We start from the raw sequence: 27,347 nt of genomic DNA on the forward strand, positions 1-27,347 counted from the left end.
CAACAGAATCACTAGGGTTGGGAGAGACCTCCAAGGCCACCTGGTCCAACCATGCTCCTAGGACCAACGCGACCCGCTAAGCACGTCCCCGGGCACCGGGCCCAGCCTTCCCTTGGCCACCCCCAGGACGGTGACCCCAGCACCTCCCCGGGCACTCCGTCCCGACGCCTGACCGCTCTTTCTGAGCGCGGAGCTCCCGCGCACCGCGGCTTCGGCCCCGCGGAGCCGCCGAGCCCCCGCTTAGCGGCACCGAGCGACACCGCGCAATCCAGCGGGGCTGAGGGCTTCGCCCGGAGGACGCCGCGAGCGCCCGGCCCCGGCTTGAGGAGGGACGGAGGAGGCAGGGAGGCGGCGAGGCCGTGCCTCCCCCCCCCCCTCGGGCGCTGCGGGGCCGCCATGTCACCCCGCCGCCTGGCACCGCCCCGGGCTCGGCGGCTCGGGGCCGGCCTCCGCCGGGAGCCGGCCTCCGCCCGGGCCCCGGTGCTCACGGCGGCGGTCCTCCGGGCGCCTTTCCCATGCTGCACCGCGGCGCGGCGGCGCTCTGTCGCTGTCACCGCCAGCAGGAGGCTGAGGGGAAGGCGCCGATCGCGCCGCCGGAGCCGGAGCGGGAGCAGGAAGGGGCCGGAGCCGCCGCCGCCGCCAACTTCCCCTCGGCCTCCCCGCCGCCTCCCCGCGCCCCGCCATGCCCGGGGCCTCCGCGCGGCCGCTCTGAGCCGCCCCCAGCCGCCGCCGCCCCGGCCCCGGCCCCGGCCCCGGCCCCGGCCCCGGCCCGCCTTCTCCTCGCAGCCCCGCGGCCGGTAAGTGCCGGGGAGCCGGGGCCGGCCGGCGGGGAGGGAAGGGGAAGGGAGGAAGGGGCCGCGGGGGAAGGAAGGGGCAGCGCCGCGTCCCGCCCGCATGGGCCGCGCTTGGCCCCGCCGGCGGCTGAGGAGCGGGGGGAGGCGGCGGGAGGCCCCCCGCGGCTCGCTAGGGGTGTGGGGGGCTCCCCGCCGGCCCTCCGGCTCCCTCCACGTCCCTCACGGTCCCCCCGCCCCGGTTCCCCCCGCTGCCCCCCGGCCCAGCCGTCCCCCGGCGCGCCGGGCCCCGCCGCAGGCCGCGGTGGGGCCGGCTGACAGACAGACCGACAGACAAAGAGCCGGGGCAGCTGCAGACAGACCGACGGACAGCGTGTGTCCCCCCTCACCCCGTCCCCATCCCCGTCCCCCCTACCCCTTGCGGCCGTATCCCCCCCCTGCCCGCCCCCATTGTTCCCGGTGTAAGGCAGGTGAAGCGCGCGGAGTTGTGGAGATGGATTTATTTTTTATTTATTTATTTTTTTCTCCCCCTCTTAAATAACCTTTCCCGAGTCGCCGCTCAGCTGCTCGGAGGAAGCTTTTGGAAGTGGCCTTTCTGCGGTGCTGGGAGCCTCTAACAAGTGCCAGGCGGGAAGTGGTGGGGAGGGCAGGGAGCACGGGGAGTCCAGGCTCCCAAAGCTTTCCCTCTCGGCTTCCCTGCCCCGGTCCCTGCCAAATCTCAGCTGGGATGAGTGCAGCAAAGTCTTGATTAAGCTGGCTCGTAAAAAGGGAAGGCATTTATGTCGCGGACGTAAATCATCTCTCCGATCGCTTCGCCTTCACAAAGTGTGCGGAGCAGCTCAGAGATGTTTTGCGCAGTGGTAGCAGACAAGCGTGCGGATCCCAGCGATCGTGGCTTTGGTTTTGCTTTGAAAGTCTGCCGGCAGCGTGACCTGTGCACGTGTGACAGTCCGGTCCAGGAGGTTTTAGGTGACAGAGATGTTGTACGTCTGTTCAGCAGCATCTTTGCCTTTGGTACCGGGAAGAAAAATTACAGGGGGCTGTAGTTTTGTCTCCAGTGGGATCTTGGTTGCCTTTTTAATTTGCCGTACTTACAGATTTCAGCGAGGCTTTTCAGACTTGCTGGCGGTATGTACCTGGGCCTGTCACGCTTACGTATTTTGGAGTGCCCATATCAGATTTCTTTGTAAGCGAGACAGCTTTTGCGCTTATTCTCCACACGTTTGGTGATGCGTGCCTTGCAAAGACAAGAGGTGGAGAAGTAGTGCTAACCTACATCGTTTTTTACAGGTGTTCTTAAGCTTTACTCAGAATTAAACTAGATAATGGTCGAACCCAGACTTGAAGTCTCTCCTGCCACGAGAAAAGTTGCGTGCCTGCAGACGGGGTTGGTTTCCCGGTGCCCCGCTTCCCGCGCTGGGGATTGGGGCGCTGCCGGTGACAGCTGTCATCTGCAGGAGCTGGGGCTGGGCTGGGAAGCTCCGGAGCTCCTGAGGCCTGGTCACACGTGGATCCAGTGGGATCTGCAGGCTCCTGATACGGGGTGCAGTCAGATTCATAGCGGGGGCAGGCAGCCTTGCTCTTGTTGCAGTGATAAAGGGGAATTCTAAAAAAGTTAATTCTTCAGTTGCACTGTTTCCCTGAAAGCAATTCTTACGGCCTTTCCTCCTGAATATTCAGCTGAATGCATGCACGTATTCAGTTTCCAAAAGTGTTTTCTTTCTTGTTTCTGTATGTCTGCATGCTCTTCTTCCCCAAACGTGTGTAGGCAGTGAGCTCACAGAGCTGAATAAAGCTCAAAAGGACGAGGCTGACCCCTTGCATGTAGCTTTCCTGTGTACACGTACGTTTTCTGTCTTTGCTCCTCAGGCTAGGGCCTGAGATAACAGATGCACTTATAACCTATGTTTCTGTTATTGTTCTCCTTGCCCATGTGTGTTTAATTGCTGTTGTATTGCAAACATATTCTACTTATGGAAAATCCCTAATATAATGGATTATGAAATGAAATCTTAAGTAGGTAAGTAGCTGCGTGAAGACCACAGTGGTTAAAAAAGTACTATCTGGAAGAAAAACTACTCAGAACATTAAAGGTTACGTTGCAGGCTAAATTGTTGACCTGAAGGAACCTCCTGTAATGCTATTATGTAGTTTCTTAAAGGACAATTTTCACTCTTCAGTTCAGTGTGTTTGAGTTTATTGGTACTAGGATTTAAAGCTTTGTAGAGCATGCGTATATTCTAGAGAGAGTTGGCGTGGTAGAACCACCGGGGCTGGAAATTCTTACTTCCAGTTGAGAACTTCTGTGTACCAGTAATGTTAAAGATGAATTACCAGAATATTATGAATATATTACTCTAGTGAAATATAATAACAGTACATCTGAAAGAGCTTAGCTCGCTTCTAGCTGGGTTCTTTGCACTACAGGTTTGATGATGTAAAATTGGAAATGGTGAAGATCAGGGTATTAGGTGTTAGGCTGTTGACTTAGGTAAAATATTTAAAATTTACCAACGGGGAGGAAAGGTTGAGCTGCTTTCTAGTATTGTGGGGAAAAGCAGAGTGGGATTGTCTTTTCTATCTGCTGCTAGAATTAGCAATGTGTTTGTGACTAGGATCTCTGTGGGATCTCTGAATCTTCCTCCTGTGAGGACCGTTAGGTGTGCTGTTGTCCCACTGTAATTATTACAAGGGGAGACCTGTTTGTGGCGAGCAGCTTGATGGAGCGAGTGGGCCTCAATCTATCTAAAAAGGCTTTAATTGTTTAGCATAGTTTGGGATTAAGCTTGATTTAATTTTGGCTCTAATATGAAATAGATTTTTGTGTGAAGTAACTAAAGTTAAATAAGAAATGGTGACATATAAATCTTTGACAAATAAACTTACTGGTATTGTTCTGGAGTTCTTAAATGTGGAACCAAAGTGTCTGATTTTGTTTTCCAAACTTAAAAATCTTTTCCACTGAGTGAATGTGAGAAGGAATGAAAAGTAAATGCCACTGGAAATATTTTAAAGACTCCTCTAAGTGGATCCAACAGAGAATAGCATCACAGAATCATAGGTATGTTTTATTTAAAATAAGCACTCTTTCTGCCTCTGTCTGGCATTTTAATGATATCTACCTTTCAAATCAACGTAATTTACAAGGAAATAGATTCAAGCCTTTAGCTCTCAGTCTGATCTGCAGAACTGAGTGCCTGAAGACAAATGAAGTCCCACAAAGCTTCCACGGATGTAAGTAGACATGTGTGTCTGCTTCTAACAGGTTACAAGGCTCATGTGAAGCATCACTACAGTGATTAACTCATATTTTAATTTAATTTTATTTTTTGGACAGAAATTCGTTTTTGAAAAATTGCATTTCCTGGAATACTGACATCCATGAGAATATTTTTTTTTGCGCTTCTGTATATCGGAATCTGTGTGGAAACCCTTGACCTGGCAGTGAAGTTTAACACACACTTAACTTACTAGTTTTTGGGAGCTGAGACAGCGATTGACAGGACGTGTCAGAAAGCAGCAGCCATTGGCTGTAACATAGGTGGGTGTATGCCAAGCACAAACTTCCCCCTAACAAAAGAAAACCCATTCAGACTTTCATGAGATTTATTTTCAGTTACACAAATGCTTTTAGTTACTTCATTCCAGTTACTTTTCAGTGCAGTTAAAAGCACAGTTCCATCTGTTTAGTTCATTAGTGCACTATATGTTTTTCAATATACATTTTTTATCATCTCATTAGAATATTTTATACACCAGCAATAATGTCATAAACTACACAAGTGACATAGGTTAAACCTATTTAACTTACAAATTATCGCACAAATTAAAAAACTGTAACATATGTGAGAGTGTTCCAGTATTATTTCTGATTAAAATGCCTGCCCCTCACTGCATATAGAGATTTTTTTCATATATTATTCTGATACTCAGCATTTTGGATAAAGTATCTGGAAAAATCCATAATAAATTCTCACAGGACTTGATTATAAGTGTGCCCTAAGAGGAAATTCAGCGTCTTTTAGAAAGATGGCAGAAAGTTCAACATGCAGAAAGGTTGAGTCTCCTGATAACTTCTTCCATGCCATCAGAATTTTACACTGGGAGGTAATACAGAGACTGTTATCACAGTTGCTCAGAAGTAATTATTAGCGTACTTTTATGATATTGTCAGTGTGTTAATGTATTTAAGCCTGATACTGCGAGGCAGCTTTTTCACAAATAAGGTGATACGGTTAATATGTTACTAGTTTATGTTACTTCGTGATTTCATTCCCTTTTGTGGAACAGCAAGGCACAGCTCTTCACCTGGCTCTGCATGCTGGCCTTAGCCCGCCACCGATGCACTCCGCGGGCACGTTAGTACTGTAGTACCTGCGTCTCGTCACCGTCTGTGCAGAAAACTCTAAGGCAGTACTGTCTGATTCTCTCCTTATGACTAGGCTGACGTTGTTGTAAGTGCGGAATTAAACAGTCTGATGATAAAATGAAATCTGTGTGGGAAGACGTTCCAACCTGCAAACAGCACTAGGGTATAATTTATGAACAGCTTATCAAATATAAACTGTCTAGGTCTCTAGCATGGCAAAAAAAAATACCACAAGGTGCCTGTGAAATAGCTGCGAAACAAAATCATTTCTTGATGCAACACGTGATACTACTATTGCATAAAGCTGTTGTGGTATCTGTGTAAATAAACTCAGATATGGGAGCGATAAACAATTTTACAAAAGACTTCAAACTGCAGTCGTGTCCGTAAGCTAAAAAGATGCCCATTCATAAACAGTTTAACAAGTATCTTAGTGGTGTTGTAATAATTTCCCATAAAGTCCGTGCAAACTTTTACTACATATGTACCCCAGCATGGACGTAAAAACCGCTGTTAGCAGCATTTACAGTGCCAGTAACGTCGTGACCAGGTCATGCTACCTTAGTGCAAGAGGTGGAATGACAAATAGTGATGCCGGGTGGGTTTGACATAGCCATATGTTCACTAGCAGTGGTTAAGACAGAAAGGGGAGACAAATGTGTTGTACACTCCCTGAATTTTAACTTCTACGTGGTTGCCTGGAAAATTAGTCAAATTTTTTTTTTGCTTTTATCAGGATTAGGTTTGAATGACGAAGTTAGTGTTATATTCCTAAAAAGTATGGGTGCATAAGTATGGGTGAACGCATAAAACACTTCTGGCATCTGTTTGTGATGATCTCTGGCCTAAGGCTTTAGTCACCGAGCATGAGAAATGCTCGGCGTAAACTGGAGAGAGTTTTGCCAGCCCCAGCAGCACGCGGCCTGCCTGGCATGCAGCTGGAACCTGTAGCTGTTTCCTGGGAAGGGGCAGAGCACACGGGCAATTTCTGCATTCGCCAGCTTTCTGCAGGCTTCCTTTGGTGACGCAAGCTATTTAGCCGGGCTTTCACCGACCGAATCTGAAGTATTACGTCGCAAACATTCTTCAGTTTCGTAAAGGGGAGGAAGAGGGAGCAAAATGGATGTGAAAGCCAAGAAATGAGTGCATTGCACTGGGCTTGATGTCCGTGGATGATGTTTTAGTCTGTAAGCATTATAACAGCATTTCCAGATGCAGCGGATGATTTTGGAGTTTTTCAAATAAAAGTGCTCTGAAGCAAATTACCATCTCTGCTGCTGACCTCCTGAAATACGATTCTCCCCTGGTTTTGACCACATACACAGTGAGTCCTGACACAGGTCGCTGTTATGCGGGTCTGTCAGATGAAATATGTCTGAGGTGGATGACAGTTGTCAGGCTTTTACATTGGGTCATCTGTAGCGCTGCGCAGTTCTGGACACAACAGGAGCTATAAATAAATGTAAAAAGTCTTTGCGTGTTATGTCCTAAGTTTCTTTTATCAAAGGGGTTCTTGACTAAAGATTGCTGAGCTCAAGCAGCTCCTTTTTTGCTGAAATAATCTGAAATTAAATTGTCTTAGGGTCAGGAGAATTTTTGTGATGACCACTGCAGACAGCTGGTCAATCCCGAGGACACCACAGTGTGGTGTAACTTACGTTCGAGATGATGGTCACTTGCAGGTCTTCGAGAAGAGCCTGTAGAATATTGGTTTTCAGCTTCTCTTGTGACCTTATAACCACTTTGTTTGGGGGGGCGGGGGGGGGGGGGTAAAATCTCATGTAAAGGTGCTTTGTGTGAATACAACAACATCGAACAAAAATGAGTAAGTTGCATGGGAGGAAGCCTGCCGTCATCCCTCAAGGAAAGCTTTATCAGGCTGCTGTCCTCAGGACCTCCCTCTGGCTCTGGTGAACTCGACAGGTAGATGCTGCTGAGTTTTTGTGTGGGCCAGAAAGAAGACGTGCAAAGTTATGTGGTTGTCTGCTGGGGACCTGGGAAGCTTGGATTGTTTGGGGGTATAAGGGAGTTATGGAAAGCTACTTGGCTTTAATTTTGCTTTTTCCTTTTAGAGGTTATGAAGTTTGCCAGTAATATCTTTTAAGATGACTCATAGCAAATAATTCTGATGTATTTAAAATATATATTTTTGTGAGCACAGGTTATTTATACTTGACATGAAATTAAGGGATTGGGAGGGAATAAAATGTTTATAGGAAAGGAGCATGCAGAGGATGATCATCCAGTTGTCTTAGTATATCACTTGAATACGTAGACTAGATGGCAATTTGTAGACAAACCCAGTGAGCTTGTTTTCTTAATCCGACAGGTAAAAGCAGATCAAGCCAACCAGACATGCTCGGGCTTTTCTGGTGCCTGTTAGGAGCCTCTGCTCAGCTCTGTGTCCTCCGTATTGGGTCGAATATAAGGAAGCTTCAAGCAGGAGTTGACTGCGCTGTAGAAGGGGAAATTGGCACGAAACCTAATCTCTCAATCCTTTGCGTGACCCTGCAGTTCGCTGCCTAGGGAGCCTTTGTGTCGTCCCCAGCTCGCATTCCTTCTGGGCCACGGGGCAGCGTGGAGCTTCCCACAGCTGTGATGATAATTATGCGTGTATGGCCGCGTGTCCAGAAGGCACGGGATTGCTTGTACTTACACGTGCCAGGTGCCTGAAATTTGCTCGTAAGTCAGGCAGCTCTTCTTTTTCCATCTGCGGTTAGGCACAAGTTGACTTGGGCTTCTCCTGGTGCCGTCGCCCAGTGGGAACCAGTGGGCGCAGAGCTGGAGCCTCTTAGCAGGGTTGCTCAATAAAATAGTGTCTGGAAAGCAGTCCGTGAACACAGGGCATGCTGGGTTTCTCTTTTCCCCAAGTCCTGTAGGAATATTTTCCTTCTTTACGGGTTGGTTTCCTGGTCGTGCAGTAATATGGGATTATATTGAATGTATCCTACTAAGACTTGGCTTCACCGTGGGACTGCTTGACCAGGGCTTCTCAGAAGTTTCAGACCTGCTAGGGGTGGCAGCTCTGAATTGTTGGCCTGCGAATTAATGGCATTAAGGACCTTCAAGATTTTTGTTCCTAGTAATTACAGGAGTGTGATAGAAGTCAGTGAGGTTCCCTGCGCATGCAATTTTTGGGGCACTAAGGTGGCATTACCTGGAAGTTTTCTTTGGGGTTGTGGCTGGTCTTGAGAAGCAGACATGCTGCAGAAGCACAGTGCATTTAGGAGTTACCTGATTTGACTTTTTTTATTTTTTTTTTTTTCCTTTGGAGTGAGGATCAGCCAGACTGAAAAAAAGGCTGACTTACAGTTCTGGTATTTGGTGTAAGCGGGATGGGAATAGTTCTTAGTTGATTCAGTCCGACCACAAATGTTGGTTATCAGGAGGGAGGTGATGGATTTGTTGCAGCAACATGGAAAAAAAAGTCCGGACTGTACAGAAGCGTGCTCTTCAAAACTTCTTTGTTGTCTTGGCAACTTTACATGGTCTGTCACTTGCTTGTGTTCCAGCCGGGGTTTTTAAGAAAGTGCCCTAGTTGTTGCTCACTTTCCTCAATTATGAATTTGTTTCTACGGCTTCCCCTCTGGCTGATTTCCTGCTGTCTATAAATACGGACGTGTGTCAGTTGGTGTACTGACACCTCTCCTTCCCCCTGCTGAAGATGCCTGCTACTCTCCTTACGCCGTTGAAGCAGGGTGTGGGTTAGGCCACAGTCCCCAATTCCTGGGACCCAGATTGGTGCCTTGGTGCCTGCCCCGTAACTGGCTGACTCCTTTGCAAAACAACGATCGATGTTCCTTCACCACTGGTCTGGGGCCTCCCTAATGGTAGCAAGATCCTCTGCTGCTCGCTTTTCCCTCGTGCTACACAGGGAAGGAAGGGCTACCAGCACATACCGACTGAGGCGCTGCTTCCGGTGGTACCGAGACCTTTGCCTCTTTGCTATTTTCATATTCTGATCCCGCTGTCACCTCGGAGGAGTCTGACTGCCTTGTGGAAGTGTCTCCTGTGTTAGGATGAGCAACTGCCACCTGTGGTTCTCTCCTGCTTTCCCTGGGGATTATTACATGGGTTTATTTTTTATACCGGGTTGTGTGTGGTGCCTTGTGTTTACGTTAACAGAAGCGAGGTAGGTTAGCTTATTGGAGCTTGAACTAGTTGTCTATGCTTTATGTTTTGTTTAGTACCTTGTAGTTGCTGAGCCTATTAGTCTTGTGGAATGGGTCCCAGAAAGGACCTGAATTTTTTGGGGAGGAGTGGAGCTGTCAACCAAGGTGTGTCCGAGCTTTCGGGAGGCCTCTGTCCGATATTTTGGCCCATGCAGATGGCTTTGAAAGATGCCTACTGAAGGTAGCACTGTGGTGTCTGAAAAACAATACAGAGAGCAGAGGATTCGCCTGGTCTGCCCACAGTGCCTCTTTCTGTAAAGGAGGGATTCACTCTCTCATGCTCTTGGCTAATTGGATTTTCTGAGGTTACTGTTCCGTGTGCAGGTGAAAGGTATGGTTAAAAAGCTGCCAAAATGCAATAAATATACATTAAGAATAAAGTTACACTGGCATATTGCACAGCCTCCTCAGGAGGGTTAAATGAGAAAATGCTCCTTGCTGGTGCCGCTGTGTGGAAAGTCAGGCTACAGAGAGCGCAGCATCCCTCACAAGTCCTTTCGAGACATTACACAGAATGCAGCCTTCCCCTGAATAAGTCTACTGTAATGCAGTTAAGGAAAAAATGTGTACTTAGCTCATGCCAATATCCTAGAACTGAAATTGCAGCTTAGGAGAATGGTTCCTGTATTCCAAAACATTCTCCTTGCCCTCACAGTCTGAGAGCCAGTGTTTAAATAATGCCTTCAACCACTTAAGTAAGATGTAGAAATAAATATTGTCTGAGCTCCATGAGATGCTTTGTGTCCGTTATTTGTGTCCTTCTCACCTGTGGTTTAGGTTACTGTTGGTATTTTCCTAAAAGTTTTCCTTATGCTGTCATGTATGTACAGGAGGGATGTCCTCCAGATTCTCTTGAGACAGCTTTCCCTGTTAACTTCAAGGTTTTGGGACCAAAACCTTCTTGATTATACTTTCATTAGGATGTTGTCCAATGTTATTTAGTCTACGTGGACTTACTAGGGAATTGGCTTGAATTTTTTCTGTAATTATAATTTTCCTTTAATGCCTGTGGATGAACTTTTAGAAAAGAATGAGAAGATGAAGTAAAGTCATTTCAGGCAAGAAAACGATGCACTTAAAAGAACATTTCTAGCTATAAGTCAAGCACACAAATGTTAAAATTGCAGCGTTGAGCTTCACCTATGCCACCGTAAGTTTACCATCTTAAGTGTAAGTACACTGCTACGTTACTAATCCAGCAGTAATGTTATCTGGTGGTCTTTAGTGGTACAGGAACACAGCGTTTCCCCCCGCAGAGTCCCCTACCTTTCTGAATGTACAGGATCCATAGTGCTCGTTGGCTAAGCAGCTGCTCGGTAATTTGTTTTCTGCGCATTGCATAATGCCTCCTCTTACTGTGCTCCGCTTAATCCTGCTCGGAAGGCAGACTGAGTATATTTCTTTGTGAAGGAGAGGTTTGTGAGGCCCTCAGGAACAGCTCCTACTGCTGTCTTCGCACCCAAATCCTAGGTAGGTCAGTGCCCCCGTTGCGGTGATGAGGAAGTGGCAGCGCAGGGAGGGGAAGGTGATGTGCCAAGATGACAGATTTGCCCAACAGCAGCGGCACGGCTGAGAAACGAAGCCAAGCTCTGTTACAACATCGTGGTTGTAACCAGTCGTCCTGTTGTGCTTACCTTTTCTTGATGGCAGCCCTGTGTCTGTGCTCCCAGATTCCTCTGGTGATTTTCCACCGAAGCGGCTCTTCTGGACGAGTTGGAAACACGCTGGCTGTGCCCTCCGAGCAGTGCCTCGGTCCCAGGGGAGGCTAAACCCCTCCAGTCTGCCTTCTCGCACTAGTTACCTAAGCCACTGGCGTGGGCTCACCTGTCCCTCTTGCATATGCCACCTTCTTCCCCCAGGAGCTCTGTTGGCCGCAGGAACAAGAGCACCACGAAGTGATTAGTTCACACTGGCGACCTGTATTGAACGCTGCTTATTCTTACGAGTATTTCAGTGTGCCTCAGGGAAATGAAATGGATACCTCCATTCTTATTTTATGGTTGGGGAACTGATGCCTGGGAGTTAGATCAAGATTTGTGTTTGGTGTAGCTCTCCGCTGAGCTCTGTGAGCTGTAGAATTGCAGAAGACATCTGTAAGGACCAAAGGTAGGACCCTATTTTGCAAGACAGTGTTGAGTGGTCACGACTTTCTTTTCCTGCTATCGATGCCTCATTTACACACATTTCAGCCATCACAGCAAATGGAGCAAGGGTATTATAAACATTCTCACTACTTTACCTGCTTATATGGAGCAGATTCATCCATTGTGCTGAACAAAATGATGCTTTGTAGAAAAATACAAACGATCTTTTAATTAAAAAGAAGAAAAGATATGAAAAAGCCAATAGGCTAGAGAGGCAAATGATGAACCTGATGATGAAAAGTACCTGAAGTGTGGCTGTCCCTGGCTTCTGTAAGTTTGCATGCAACTTCTTGTATTCTCCCAGGGCTTGTTGTGTATAATGTTTTAAGGATTTTTAAAAATCAATCTGGAAAGAAACAGCAGAAGTGCTGTTGTACATACATACATATGCAGAGACCTCTGCCATTTGAGCCAGGAGGGTAACTGATAGCAACAGCAGGTTGTCATCTTCTGTAAAATAACACTAGCATGGTGCTAGTGACAAGAAGAGATGCTTCACAGATACTTGCGGATAGTAGAGGGGTGGTGAAACCCAGGAATTTCTCCAAGGAACTTAAGGGCTTGTCAAAAAAAAAACCAAATCACAGTTTTTAAAAAGCAACATATTTTCCTTTTCCGTTTGTTTTCAAGGTGAAATTATACGGGAAGGGCTGAGCCAGTTAGCCTCTGAATGCTGTATGGGGAAGGACCCACTCCCACGCTATTTCGAGCTGCATCTGACAGATTCTTTACAGTACACCAACTCAGTGAGTTAACCTGGCAGAAAATTAGTAACTTTTTTTTTTTTTTTTTGCCAGGCTGGAGGACTTTTAAACGACTGTGTATTTGTATGAGCATTGGGATAGGCACAAAACATAGGGTGGCGTGTCCCAGGAGGAGGGAGCAGAGTTGTCTTTTTCAATGGCAGTTAGCTGTTAGGTTGGCTCAGCTATGTCATACAACTGCGCTGTAAAAAAAAAAAAAAAAAGGCACTATACAAGGCACTATACATTATCTGAAATACCTCTACAAAAATTCAGCTTTTGAGGTATGCTTGCAATATATACAATTTTACAAAATTTTAACAAGTTGGTATGAAGTTATAAACGAGCACAAGTACTTACAAGGTGCTGGCTAGCCTTTGTTTTGTGTAGGGCTTTCTTTCCTGTGTATAAATTCATCTGAGGATTGAGCTTCATAATGTAAGGGCAGAAATTCTGCTCTTTTGGGTTAACTGCACAGTGGTAGAGATCCAGATATAAATTCTCAAAACTACCAGTTTTCTAGCAGGTTAGGATTAAGTGCCACCAAATCAGTGGCAAACCAGCTTTTTCTCTAGATAAAAAGCAATGCTGCCTATGACTTCTGTAATAGGGAAAGTATGTTTGCTCCACTGGTAACATCCCTGTGGGTGTTGCAGTGGAACTGGGCTTTGCTGACATGGTCCGGAGAGCTTTTGATGTGCCTGCTTGATGTTTGACCGTGGTTATGCTGGGCGTGATCGAATACTGTATTTAGAGTAAGCAAGGTGGCAAGGATTTTCATGCACGGATAATTTTATGCACAATAAGTAGATTTTCGGTGAGTAATCCTGTTGATTGTAATAGGACTATTCACAGCTCAGCGCAAGTGTAAGTCTGGGTGGGATCAGGCCCTGCGCTGGCACGTGTTCAGCAACACGGGGTGTTTGGAAATAGCTGTGCAACAAGTCTTAGGAGTGTTTGTATCGTGTGTTACATTTTAGGATGTGTTAATTTTATGATCTGTGAACCCTTTCACAATGATTTATGTTTGATCACTTTTTCTGTTTTACAAGTCATCGTTTTAATTCATCCTTTCAAATGGTTGCGTGGTAATTTCAAAGTCTTTCAGTTGTGTCTTATTTTCTTAGCAGGGAGAAGGGATCCTAAGTTAATGTTCTTTATTTAGAACCATTAACGAGGGTAGTATTTTTTACTTTCCACGTGTATGTTCAGAATTGAACTTTTCCTATGGTGAAAGCTAGCTGTGTTTCCCTTTCCATTCGACTGCATCTGTACTTTAATAATGCCGCTAAGTATCTTTTCTGAGGTGGAAATCCTCAACATGTTTCATGATCTGATAGGGTTTTGAAATGGCTATTAGGAACCTGTGGAATTCCAATTTCTTCCTTCTTTTGGAGAGCACTGCATTGAGGGCAGTTTTATTAATAGGAATGCTTAACCATAAAATGTGAACTAGGCACGTGTAGTTTTTAATGTGCTATTAAGCCGTGTTGCTATTTCTTTCTTCTTTAGCATTAGGAATTGCAGAATTACGGGTGTCTTTTGTACTGCCTTGAGGATACAGATATACATTGCACGTCTAAATTTAGCATAGCCCGTAGGTACGTCTGCGTGGCAGCTGTACCTCGTTCATTTGCATGTGTACATCGCACTCGGGCTGCAGTTTCCCCATACGCTTGTCTCTAATCTAAGCACTGCCTGCTGCAGAAAGAAGCGGCCCCTTTCCCTTCTCCCTGCCTCTTCACTTGCCTGTCTCCTGTGCTCCCTGCCTGCCTACCCCCGTGACCAGGAGGACAGCCGGTGGCTTTGCTGGTGGCCTTTTGTCCAGCATGACTCGCGGTGGCACGGTAACAGTCGCGCTGCTCAACCCAGCGAAGGCAGCGAGAACACCAGGAGAGGGGCTGGGCACCGGGCTGACTTCTGAGCGAGTTCTGTAGATTCATATACCTTCCATTCATTAAAGTTTACATTTTAGCGCAAACCATTGTAGTTCTGCCGTAAAGGTGAGCTCCAAGAGGCAAGAATACATCTAGGCGTTCCCATATATTGCTGGTTTCTGAAGTTTCTTGTATGTACGTTTTGCACTAGTAGCCTTTATCCAGTTTGTTGTTTGGGCTTGTTCTTCCACAGGCTGTTGTGGAAGAAAGGAGGTGGCAGGAATGGGCTCAGATGCATGTTTGGTAGTTTCAGGTCTTTGTTCATTAGGAAGCTCGCCTTGTCTGACCCTAAGTGAAAGCATACTTCCCAAAATGATGAAATAAGTAATGCCATTGTGCTACTTCCAGCGTAAGGTGACCCTGACAACACTTTCTACCTTGAATTGAGCCCTGTCTCAGTTTTTGGGATGGGAATCTTGGAGGTGGATGCTTTCATCAGGACACCGTTGAGTTGCTATGGGCACGCTGGGATCGCTGTTGTGCGTGCTGACCTCTGTGTTCGGGTTGCTGAACCCAGGAAAACAAGGTCAGAGGGAGTCGGTGTCAGTATGTCGTGGTGGTATTTCTCTCTCGAGTCTTTGTTAGAAGCCTTCAGAAGGAGCTACGGTTCAATCCAGAAAAATAATTGAATTTTACCAATTTCTTTTCTTGTCTCCTTCAATCTTCTTTCATTAGAGTTTGCTTTGGAAGTACAGGGAGAGAGGGATATATACCAAATCTTACTTTTTACTGCTTAAAGATACAGAAGTCTTAGAACAGCAGAGACTTTCATGGGAAATTATTTACAAATAGAAAAAATCCATCTTAATGCTTTTGCAGTGTTTTTTTTTTTTTAAAGTAGCTCCTTTAGCTCTATGCAAATAGATATTTAAATGCAGATGATTTTCTATATCTTGTCTATCAGTTTTTAATTGTCCAACGTACTTTTTTCATCTCTCAATCTTTTAAATCCTACCCATAGAAACTTCATCCAGTACTGCACATAAAAATTCATTTCACAGGTGAACCCAAGTAGTATCTCTAGGTGCTTGCTGATCATTAAATAATCCTTTGCTACTTGCTTCAGAAAAGAAGGGAAGAAGGTGGAGTAAAAAGAAGTGGAAAGAAGTGGAAGGTGCCGGAGTGTGCGTGGCACTCCGGTGACTAACAAGTTGTAGCACCTGCCTTCAGGGGGTCTGTTCAGCCTCAGTGCAGAGCAGCCACCATCCCACCAGCCTTTTTATTTTTATTTTTTACCTATTAATGTTTTCTTTTGATTGTATTGTAATTTTTGATTCTGAATTGGAAAGGTTGTCACGCTTCTCATTTACCCTGATGCGGTTTAGATGACTGTTTCTTCGATAGGAATATTGTCTTTCCCACTCAGCTCTCCAGCTTGCTGCACCAGGGATCTCTGGAAAAACTGATGTCAGGGGTACTGAAAAGAACAGTTCTGAAGGACTGCCGTAGGCTTTGGCAGGGCAGCGGCTTTTGAAAAGGAGCAACGTTGTTCACTGGCTGTGGATGTTCTGCGAGCAGCTGCTGAGCACTGTGTGAAGAGAGAAGATGCTGAGATGATCTGATAAGACCTTTTCTATGCAGTCCCTCCCTGTCCTCTTTTTTTTTTTTTCCCAAAATGCGTGCATGTGCAGGAAGTTCTGCCTGTAGATGTCTCTTGTGAAATGCTCTGCATAAAGTAAAGGTTTGGAGAACCTCTGCCAAGCAAAATGGGTACTTCAACGCTTTTGTGGATGGCTTTTTTTCTCTTGCTGTATTGAGGAGCTATATATTCAAAGAAAATGCTAAAATTACGCGATTATTTGGCGGAGCTTAATAAAAGTTCTGCAATTCCATGGAAAATATCTCTGCAATAAGGATAACAATGTTTTATGCCAAGGGAAGTACTTGTGTACGTTCCTGTATGCTTTGTGTTATTGTAACTTCGCTCAAGATAATCTCAAAATGAGTTGATCTTTATCTCACAGATGCATCTTGCACTTGAAATATTTATTTAATCATTGCAGGCTTGGTAAAGTGAGCTGGTTTGAATGTTTTTAACTTAAATTTTCTTTATCACACTGTCATTCTTCCAAGAACACTTCTCCTCATCTTCAATGTAAATGATAGGGATTCCTTTTATGTGAGCCAAAAGGTGTCAGATGACAAATTACCCTTGTTTCACTGAGATGGTGGCAATTGGGATACTTCTCATTTGAATTAGTAGCTTATTTGTGTTTGTATTTCTTCTTTTTCAAGCAGTACCTGATGTCATATGGCTTACACCGTGCTTCATCACTTAAGAGTACGCAGCCTAAGAATACGCTATGAGTTCTAGTTATTTCTCTCTGAAAAGCCAGATGTTTGAAAGCCTGATTTAGTAAGCAGCACGCTCACTGTACCAGCAGCTGATATGACTCAAGATCATGATTGGAAAACAACCGAGTGCTTTCAGTTGCATGACTCTGCTAAGTCTACTCAGCAGGGTGAGAACGAAAAGTTTCCCTACCCCTGACAATTCAGAGCACTAGTGAGACCAGTACATGCCATCCAGTGCTCAACTGTCTTCCAGGTAGCTGCTTTGTCTTGCCAGCTCCCCTATGAATCTGCACGCCGTGAGTCTGCCCATGTCTGTTGGCGAGAGTAGCAGCTCTTCTGCAGCCTTAAACACTCGGTCTCTCTATTTTCATTTGTCTGCTTATCTTCCTGCCAGGAAATAGCTTTGTATCCAGGATTTCCTCAATTCATACCTAACTTCAGGGTGAGACGGCAGTATGCTCCGTGTGGAGCAACCGTTTCCGTGACTGGTTTGAGCAGAGTGATCAGGGCCACTGTGTTATCAGACTTGATACTGTTTTTTTTCCTTAAATCACCTTGAGTTCTTGTATCCTAGTACCTGCACATACCATTCCTCTAAAGAATCTGCACTGAGCTTATGCTGTCACGTTTCTGTAGCATGGAACAAAAGCACAGCAGATGATGATCTATGTAAGGTGTATCCTGAGAGTGGATAAACTTGGGATAAAGGCTGAAACAAATAAATATATCTGCTTATTTTCCTTGGAGTCTATCTTTCATTCTACATATTTAACATGCCCTACCGAAGAAACCTTAGCTCCTTCGCACCATCCTTTATCAAATAGTGACTCCATGGGAGACAGATTCTCAAGAACTTGAGTTCCTTCTCGCATTTCTTACTTGACACAGGATCCTCCGCGCTGATCATATGATAAATTCACCCTTATTTTCTTTTAGGATCACTAAGGTCTGTTGCAAGATCTCTCTGGGAGACCTGCATTGGTAGAAAAAATGCAGCCTTTGTGCTATGCCAGGTTTTTTTTTTGTTTGTATTACTGCTGAGAAACTATCAGTATGGTTTCCCAGTTACCTTCCCAAAATACTTCATGGATTATATAATGTCTCTAGGTGGCTGTGTGGCATACCAGACATCAGTTTTCTCTTGAAGATGTGAAATCCCATTCTCTTACTATAAAGTGGATTAACTGGGAGTAAGCTTGTCACCCAGCACTACCTGAGCTCGCTTACGACATTAAGGAGTTGTCTGTACTTGAAGACAGATGCTTTGAAAATCAAGAGAAAGACTCCAAACTTCCTTGTGTTAAAATTGCAGAAGAACAAAAAAGGACAGATAACAAGCAAAAATGCTCTTAACAGAATTTTTCCTCTTCTGCTTCCATCACAGGCTTTTTTTGGTCTCTAAAATGTTTTTTTTTTTTGCATAGGAAGGGAGATTATTAAAATTGTTGATGACATTGTCATATATAAACAGATTTAGTTTGGTGACTGTGTCCTCCTGACTTGCAGCAGCAGAAGGCTTATTAAAAAGACCTGTAATTTTCTGAAAAGCTTCTTTCTTTGGCGTGCCGCTTAAATAGCTGAAACTCAGAGAAGTCAGCCCATGCTGGCTATCAGCTTTTCAATGATGCAGTCAGAAATTTGGAACATCTCCTGATAGGGAATGGGAACAAATGTTGTTCCAATTCTGTGCTGTATGATGTGAGTTGCTACTAGAAGGTGTTAACGTGGAATTTTTAAATTTTATTTTTTTTAGAAAAAACAAGTGAATTTTACGTTAGGAAGAAGATTAAGAGCTAATAGTAGCATTTGAAGCAAAGTATAATGTAGCAGAACTTCCAGATCTTTTTCAGCTGGTTCTCTGGTGGCTTGCGTTCCTACCCAGTACGCTAGGATCTCACCTGCAGAAAGGCTGCTCCATGCTTTGTGAGCTCCCTGTAGTTCGGTACAAACAAATCTTCACAAAGGTTTAAGATGCATCAAGAATTCTCAGAAGATTTTCCTGGTGAAGAAAGCGCTTTGGAAAGCAATCAAACCAAGACTAGTAATTTAAATATTTGCTGTACACTCGTTTGATCCAATCGTTCAGCGAGCTGGCAGGCTGCTGGGCCGGCAGAGGGTTTGCAGGGGGCTGGCAGTGGGTTTGCAGGGGGCTGGCAGTGGGTTTGCAGGGGGCTGGCAGTGGGTTTGCAGGGGGCTGGCAGTGGGTTTGCAGGGGGCTGGCAGTGGGTTTGCAGGGGGCTGGCAGTGGGTTTGCAGGGGGCTGGCCCTGCCAGCTCTGGGCAGAGTTGCAGTGTCTTCAGGTTGTGAGCTGTCAGCTAGAGCTGGCTGGAAGGAAGCATAGCCTCCGACTCGAAACTGGAATGGAAAAGGAGCACTTGATCATGCTGCGCGCTTAGGGGGAGCGAATTTGCAGCTGGTGAGTGGTGAAGCACCACCATCCCGTTTATATTGTGATTCTGAATGTGACAAAATCCAAGGGGCTGGCGTAGCAGTCCCCAAGATACGCTCCTGTCTGCGCTTTGCCCTGCGCTGTCCGGCTCCGCTGTGCTGTGCTCCCACCCTGTGCTGTTGTGTAGCCATTGCCGCCAGCTGTGGGACGAGGCAGGGGTGCAGGAGGGATGTCTGTCTGTCTGTGCGTCTGTCTGGAGCAGTGGACCAGAGCGCTGTGCAGCAGGTAGGAGTTAGGGGCCTGGGGACTAGCACAGAGGAGGCTGGCTCCTGGGACTCATGCAGGACACTGAGGAGAAGTTTTAGCCCTGCCATGCCACACATCCCACAGTGTGTAGGGAGGTCCGGAGGGCTGCGTCCTGTCCTAGCAAAGTCACATCACCTGAGAAACAGGGAGGGGACAAGTAGATGCTGCCACCGCCAGCCACAAAAGCCTGCTGCCCTGTGTTAGACAACAGTGAAGAAAGCCATGACACTTGTTGGAATATTCCACTTTGGTATCTGTGCATCATGAATCAGTGTAACTACCGGTATTGCTCTTCACGACTGGAATTAATGTTTCCTGACTAATGCGCCAGCTTAGCGGGTGTGAAAATGACTGCCCTTTTCATAAACAAATTGTACCTCTCTGTAGTCCTTCGTTGACGTGCACGCTTAGCCAGAAAGTTCTCTTTTCTCTCACTTAGGGATATTAAGATGTTCCTGCAGCTGTAGCATGCCCTGGGGTAGCTGTAACAAAAGAGCATGTAAAGAACAAGGAAATAAGGAGAGCTGGACCAGTATGACATTGGCATTTCTCAGACAATCAAAGAAGAAAAAGAGAAAAAGGGGAAGAAGAAAACAAAATTTTTTGAAAGAATAAGGAGGAGGAGTTAGGTTTCATTTAATCTTAGGATTTTGCCAGCAATCTGAAGGCACCTTGTTATAAACCTTTTGTTTGAAAGTCTTCGTTGGTGTATACATGCATGTGTGTGAAAGGAGAATCGTTTCGTGTTGAAGCAAGGTATCCAACTCCCTGCTTCTGTTCAGATATCGATGTTAGGAGTGGAGTGCATGTATGTATGCTGAGTACTGACCTGGGTCTTATAAATGTTTTTAAGTAAAAACTTGAAGCAAGAGCACCGATTGTAGATGTTTACTATTAAAACTTTCTTTGTAGGTTATTGCACTTAAGAATGAACATTGAAGACAAGCTGGGAGGATTATTTCTTAAATGTGGTGGCATAGACCAAATGCAGTCATCCAGGGCTATGGTAGGGATGGGTGCAGTATCTGACCAGTCCGGAGTATCGGGAGATCGGCAAGAGGCAGTGCTTCAAGATCGGACTATGGCGCACCAAGAAATTCTTGCGACAGACGAAGTGTTACAGGAAAGTGAACTTCGACAGCAAGAGATGATTTCACATGATGAACTCATGGTCCATGAGGAGACGGTAAAAAATGATGATGACATGGATGCGCAAGATAGACTTCCTCAAGGGCTGCAGTATGCTGTTAATGTCCCTGTAAGCAATTTCTTTGTGAAATATTGGAGGAATTACTAGGGAGCTTGATCTGATAGTCTTATCCTACTCTGGCAAGAATCTATTAATTGCTTGTTTGGATTTTGATTATCAAAATATTTATGAATAGATGCTCGTTATGAAAATGTCATTTGCCTCTGGCTGCGGACAAATTTTTCCAATTAAGTATAATCTTTAAGTATCTGTTTTATAAATATTTTATAATCAGGCTGTTGCCATAGAATTAACGAGTTAAATTGTGCTCTTTTAAATACATTTAATGTTCAAGGGTAACTACAAACCAGAATAAATAGCGTTATGAAAAGTTGCATACTGTTTATGCTGTTGATAGTGCTATTTAGTTTCTTTTGATATAGGAAGCATCTTCTTATATGTTTTCAAGCTATGTGGACGCTTAGCAATTGCATTCACGCTGCAGGTTGGACTGTGACACTTCATACATGACCATAAATATGTCCCTCCTTGAGATCTAATAGAAAGTTTCCCTCATCTTGTCCAGAGAGAATGCAGGTGACTTCCTTTTGAAAACAGAACGTCTGTCTGTAAAGCAGCACACCATCACTGTTAGCTGTCAAACATAAAGGATAATTACAAGGACTTTAAAAGCGGATAGCCTTATCTGTGAAGAATAATCCTTGGAAAGGTAGCGTTGTTAAAACACTACTCTGTTAGCTGTAGATCAGGCAGCTCAGCTGTTAGAAAAATGTAAGAGTATCTTGCTCTTCATTAAAGTTCACAATAGGTCAAGAAATATTTTTGGAAAAAAAAATCCCATCATTAGCAATATTTTTGTTTTCTTTAAAAGTACTTCTGTCTTAAATATATAATAAACTATTCCATTAAATCTTGCATTGACAGTACACGGACTAAAGTAAAATAGGTGTGAAAAGCTGAATGGTTTTACAGATGGAAGTGATTTTAATATAAGAACTGATCTCAAAATCACCACAGATCAGAAGGAAAAAAGACTTTGGGAGATGAATGAAAGGATACATCAAAATGTCACTGTAGAAATTAACTATGCCCTTTTTACTTAATATACTTATTATTCCTTTCACTTAAATTTCTGAAAGAATGAAGCCACAAGATAATTCCCTTAGAAAAAGGTTTTCTGTTTCAGCAGTTTGTCATCTTCTAAAATTGAAAAATTGCTTTTCTGTAGTGAGAACCTTACCTGAAACTGGCACTTGGTATCTTAACAGATCAGTGTAAAGCAAGAAATTACCTTTACTGATGCATCTGAACAACAGAAACGAGACAAAAAACAAATACGAGAGCCAGTAGATTTGCAGAAAAAGAAGAAAAGAAAACAGCGTTCACCAGCAAAAGTAAGACATTGATTTGGCAAAACCAAGATTAAAAGAACCTGAAGATTGGGTTGACTATGACTAATTTCATTAGCATTTGAAGTAGTTAGGCTGGAAATTGTTTGTTTGCTCAGTAAAGATGCAGTTCTGAAGTTTACCAGAGACCCAAATCAAAACCTGATATAACAGTGTTTTTCTTTGAACTCTTTTTAGCAACATGAACCCTTGACATATTTTAACATCTGTCTCTCCAGGGAGTTCTCTCCAAATATTTTTTTTAAATTATGAGTCAGTAGCTTTGTAGACAACCTATAAATCATTACTCTGTATCAGTCTAATAATAGTTGTGCTTTTCTGTGAGCCTGACAATTTTATATGCTTTATGCATAGTGAAAAGTTTTTAAAAAGAAATCTAAAATGGTAGTTTGGAAAATTCTAAAAAGTTACTAATATATATAAAATAATCTACCGGTAGGGAATATTCCTGTGGTCATAATCATCTTCATATATGTATTTATTGATATCAAAAATTCTTATGATAGCTGCTGGTTTGTTACTTCAAAAATTGTTTTGTAGATCCATTCATGAAGAGTATGTATCCCTATATGTCTGAAAATGTAGATTTTCTTCTGTTGAGAGCCACTTCAGATAAAAACAGAATCATTTCACCTCATGAGGTAGCAGTGTTATACCTTATAGCAACTCTGCAAATCCATCTTCAGATTTAAAATAGAACATATGCTGGATGCTCTGATAGGTAAAAATCGGTTATATGTCATCACACAGAAGCCCTAAAATAAGCCTACTCTGAAACGAACCTAGACCGTTTATGCATTGAAGCAAAACTCAGCCTAACACCACGAAGAATTCCAAAAACTCCTGCTTGTTATCCTGGGATTGGGACCCTTCAGTCCTCCTCAAAGCACTGTGGTATTCTTGGAAAGTTGACAAATTGTATCAAATTGGGTGTGGAAGCAAGTTCCAAATCCTTTGCATCAAGGTATTTGTCCTTTTGATAGAGAAAGGAGATGTAGGTCGAATCCCCTCCACAGATCACTTCCATGGAAACATTGCAAGGTAGGAGAGGCATGTGTCCCTCTTTCTACAGACATATACTTGCATGCTTCCTTTTTATCTTCCAGTCTGTCAGTGCCATTCTTTTGAGATAACAAAAGATTGAAAAATGATCAGGAGAATTGTTAAACAGGTTCTTTTTCAGTCTCTCTTCCCCTTTTTTCAAGCTTGTCAGAGTAGAATGGCAGGATGAAGCTGAAGGGCTGACATAGGTGAGAGCCTTCTGCAGTCTGAGTTAGTGCTCCCAGAGTAACAGGGTTGATTTTTCCATCCATACAGCAGCTGGGACTTTTACAAATGGAAGTCAATTAATATACTAAAACGTTTGAAATTTTGTTCTATTAATCTAGTCATCATATACATAAAAAGTCAGTAGCTCTTATGAATCCTATCTACTTTTCCCCCTTCCATGCACACACACATGCACAAGCACACAAATGCATGCATGTACACACACACACGCGCTGTTGTTACTTTTATTATGAAAACTGCCAAAGTTTTCTTGACTTAAGACATGGTGCAATGAATGGATGCAGTGGAAGAGCTCAGGGTTAGTTTGCACAATTATTCTAAAAATTTCAATATATGAAAAAAATCATAACAGGTATTTCAATTTATTTTAAATCGCCAGTTAGTGTTTCATTAGTTGAATGCTGTTACAGTACCTAATTTTTATAGTTGTCTGTATCAGAGACTTACTGGAGCTGTAACATACCAACCCTACAAACGTATGAATGTGCTTGTCCTTCAGAGTGAATGCGCAAGAATTTGCTAGCTGAGACTTTCACTCTTGCTGATTTTTTAATGCAGCAAAATTAAAAATTGTTTTAAGTAGATCCTATAGTATTTGCTACTGTTGCAGAGATACTTCATTTATTCTGACTCCCTTTCTCATCGCTATCATTATCATAAAACCTTAAACATCATAGCTAATCAAAATGCAGATGTGTTTCCCCAGCAGATTTTTATTTTATATTTTTTAATAACAAGGGACTAAATGTTTTATTTAAGGTTATTTAAGCGCTTCTTTGTAGTTCTGTTTTCAGTTAAGTAAGACTTCTGGAAATGTAATTTGTTTACTGGTTTTCTTATGCTCTTGCCAGAGATGATAGAGAGTTTGGGTGTGGGTGTTTTTTTTTTTTTTTTTGACAAATTAGAGCAAACCTGTAATGAGCTTTATTGAATAAGATATGGTGTAATTTTTTTTTCAATTAATTTTTTCAACTTTATATTAAAAGAGCTGCTTTGACATCAAAGCATTTGGGTGTGGAAAGTTGAATTTGTCAAGGAGATGCTCTAACATGTATATTGAGTGAGCAATATTTTATTGAGTGAAAACCTTGGGAGAAGAATAATCCCATTTTCTTGGTTGTTTGGCTTTGGGGTTTTAGTTTTTAAAATATAATGTTGTCTCCAAGATTGCTGGTATTATGTAGATGTAGGTAATTTGTATGACTATCTTGGATAATTTGTATGTTTCTTTGCAAATTGCAATAATGATTTGAAAAAAGAACATAACTTTTCACTTTTGCTTTAAAATGTGAATATCCATGGTTCAGTGCCCAGAGGTGGTTTGGTTACTTTGCGTCCTTTCCAACAGACGGACAAAGTAAACAGTAGCATATAAAATGACTCAGCTGTGAATAGGGAAGCTCTAGGTTGATTTTCTGTGAGATGCTTTTGCCTCCGTCCTGTTGAAATACTTCTTAATGTACAATGAGACACGAGTTGGATTGGACTGCAATTGGAAATGTAAGCTAGAAGCCTAACATGTAGCTTTATAGAAATTAGCATTGTTTTACCTGAAATACTTAAATTTTCTGCATCGAAAAAATGTTTTTTTGTTTTTTTTTTGTAGTTAATAAGACATCTTTAGAGGGTAGTGTGAGAACAAATTTTACTCTTTTTAAAATAGATCCTTACAATAAATGAGGATGGATCACTTGGTCTGAAAACCCACAAATCTCATGTTTGTGAGCATTGCAATGCTGCCTTTAGAACCAACTACCATTTACAGAGACATGTCTTCATTCATACAGGTACTGCTTGACTTCAAATTTGTCTTTTCTACTATATAAAGGGTTGTTTACTTATGTTAAAATGTTTTCAGCTATATGCGGATTTCATTTTTAAGACTGTAGCAACCTTGGCATCTAAGCTTAGAGATTCCATGCACCAAAGTGTCAAAAGAATACCAGGAAAAAAAAATCAACATATGTTTAATCAACTGAAGACCTAACTGTTTACAAGGTTTCTTTTCTTTCTTTATCAGAAAGTAATGGGTTGACTTGTAGCCTAAGTGCCAAAATTGACCCCTTTGTAAAATGTGCTCCGGCTGCTTATTTGCCTGATGAGGTATCTCTCTGGTTCGGAGAAGTGAAAAAGGTACTTACCATTATAATAGCTTGCCAGTATCCTGAATGCAGTCTTATGCCAGCATCATGATTGATCTTGTTCATGAGGATGTTACAGCCATTTCAGATCACTCTTCCATGCTAGTCTCAATGTGATTCTTAGGATCATGGAAACAATTCTGGAGTTCATATACTTAGTAAGGCTAATGTTTTTTGGTACTAGAGTATTTTTGGAATTTGCTCAGATGCTGGTTTCTTATAAAGATTTTAATATTCCTCAAAAGTAGTTATCAGAAACAACACTGTGTAGTTATTAACTTATGGATGTGGAATTATATTGTTCAAGGTGAAAAACCATTTCAGTGCAGTCAGTGCGACATGCGTTTCATACAGAAGTACCTGCTACAGAGGCATGAGAAGATTCATACTGGTGAGTATAGTGCCTTGAGTATCTTTACTGGCGTGCTTAAAAACTGTTTCCCCACTCAGGCAAGGTTTTGGATAAGAAGTATGCAGCCTAAAACCCTGCTGTAGTTTGTTTTGACTTAACAAATGTTATAAAACTTTAAAAAACAAATTACCTTTGTGCTTTCAACGTGTTCCACTTTTCTGTGGCTGTAAAGTGAGTATAAACTGTAATAAGCAATTCTGAAAGTAGTCTCTATAAATAATCCCAGAGTGACAAATTTTGAAGTTTGTGTGTTCATGAAAAACAAGGTTTATTAAGCATTTGTATCGTTTGTTGTATCAATTTAATGTGAACAACAGGGACTTCCAAATCATATTTTAGTAGATTTTTCTTTTTTTTTTTTTTGATTTCTTTTGGAATTTGATGGATAAGTGCCAGGACTAAAATGGCCAAAATGCCTAACCCCAAAGGTATTAGTATCAGCTTTACTTCTCACTTTTTTTTTTGAAAGGTTTAATTCAGAACTGTTCTAAAAATAAGAGCTTTAGTTTAAAAATATCGTAGGTCAAGTAAGGCCTGAATTTTTAAGCCAAATAGAGTTAAAGTTTACACATGTTTATTTTTTGTCTTGTTGCACCGCACAAAACCACATTCTTTAACAGGTTTGGCTTCATTGGGTTTTTGGCATTTTGGTGCATGGCCTTTCAATCCCTCTTTAAATATTTTGTAATATGGTCCCTTTGGACTAGATGCCAACTTCTCAGCCTCTTTTACAGAAAAGCAGAGCTGGTGAATGTGCACAGTGTTTCTTGGCTCTAGCATTTAAGTGGATATGAAAGCTACTAACACGCAGCGCAGTGTGTGCATGTGTAAGAGTCAAGAGGAAGAAAAATCTCTGCAAAATGAATTTTCAGAGCAGTGTACAGGGAGTTGCATGCACAAGTGCCCTGTTGTTTATGGGATTTTTGTATCCTAGGTTGCCATGAGTCCAGACTAAGTAGGTTTCCTTCAGCCAGTCAGCCACAGAAGAGTCCTCCATTCTTCTGTCCCAAGTCTTTGTTCTGTTCATAGTCTTGCCTCTGGCCCTGAATTGGTGAACCATGCAGCCTTCACTTTGTGTAGATATTATTCTTGAAAAGAATGCTCATTTACTCTCTGTTGTCTGTTTATCTGCCCCTGACTCCAAAAAGAAAAGGCAAATTTTTTTTCTTCACATTTTTCAGAGTTTTTTTTTTTTTTCATGATGATTATTCCCTGTACGTGGCTTTGAAAATGAGAGTTTGGGCAACGTAGTTAATTAACACTTGACTGAAAATATTTTTTTTAACTGCATTTGATTCTCTTTTAAAATTCAATTTCTAGCTCAAATGACAATTCTGCTGCATTGATTGTAAGCTTTGGAGGCAGGGTTGGGTCTGGTGTTGGTGGGACTTTTATTTTTCAGCTCTTATATACATAAGTCTGTCTAGCAGAGAAAGATCCGCCATTTAACAACTTACCTATTTAGTTTCTAGGAGTTATCGCTAGTCATCGCTAGTTTCCAGTAGACAAACATCTTTCATCTTTAGTGAGATTGTAGTTACTGAATATATACGACTTATTCTGAAAAAAAAGAAACACAGATTTTATTTTTTTTACCCCCCCCAAACAAAACAAAACAAAACAACAAACAAACAAACAAAAAAAACAAACAAAAAAACACAACACAACCTTTTTGAAGTTCACTTAGTAAGTATTTGACTAGAGCTCTGTTTTAGGGCCTGGCCCAGTATAGCTAATTG

At 43.0% G+C, this 27,347-nt stretch overlaps 1 protein-coding gene across 4 annotated transcripts in view; it reads left to right on the forward strand.

Annotated features, from left to right (window-relative positions):
- The first annotated feature begins 33 nt into the window (after window positions 1-33).
- Window positions 34-27,347, forward strand: part of ZNF148 (zinc finger protein 148) — a 41,165-nt gene continuing 13,851 nt past the window's right edge. The window contains exons 1-5 of one of the 4 annotated variants that reach the window (XR_013953860.1): window positions 34-797; window positions 20,059-20,404; window positions 21,625-21,750; window positions 24,719-24,842; window positions 25,504-25,587. Coding sequence is in view for 3 of the 4 variants with exons in the window: in XM_080600593.1 (XP_080456719.1) it covers window positions 52-797; window positions 20,059-20,404; window positions 21,625-21,750; window positions 24,719-24,842; window positions 25,504-25,587 (1,426 nt within the window). In the remaining variant the exon portion in view is untranslated. Of the gene's footprint in view, window positions 798-854; window positions 4,333-20,058; window positions 20,405-21,624; window positions 21,751-24,718; window positions 24,843-25,503; window positions 25,588-27,347 lie in introns of those variants that run through there. The other 3 variants (XM_080600593.1, XM_080600595.1, XM_080600594.1) reach the window with 3 other exon arrangements.

Source organism: Anser brachyrhynchus (assembly GCF_964034855.1).
Source record: "Anser brachyrhynchus genome assembly, chromosome: 7".
Lineage (NCBI taxonomy): Eukaryota > Metazoa > Chordata > Aves > Anseriformes > Anatidae > Anser > Anser brachyrhynchus.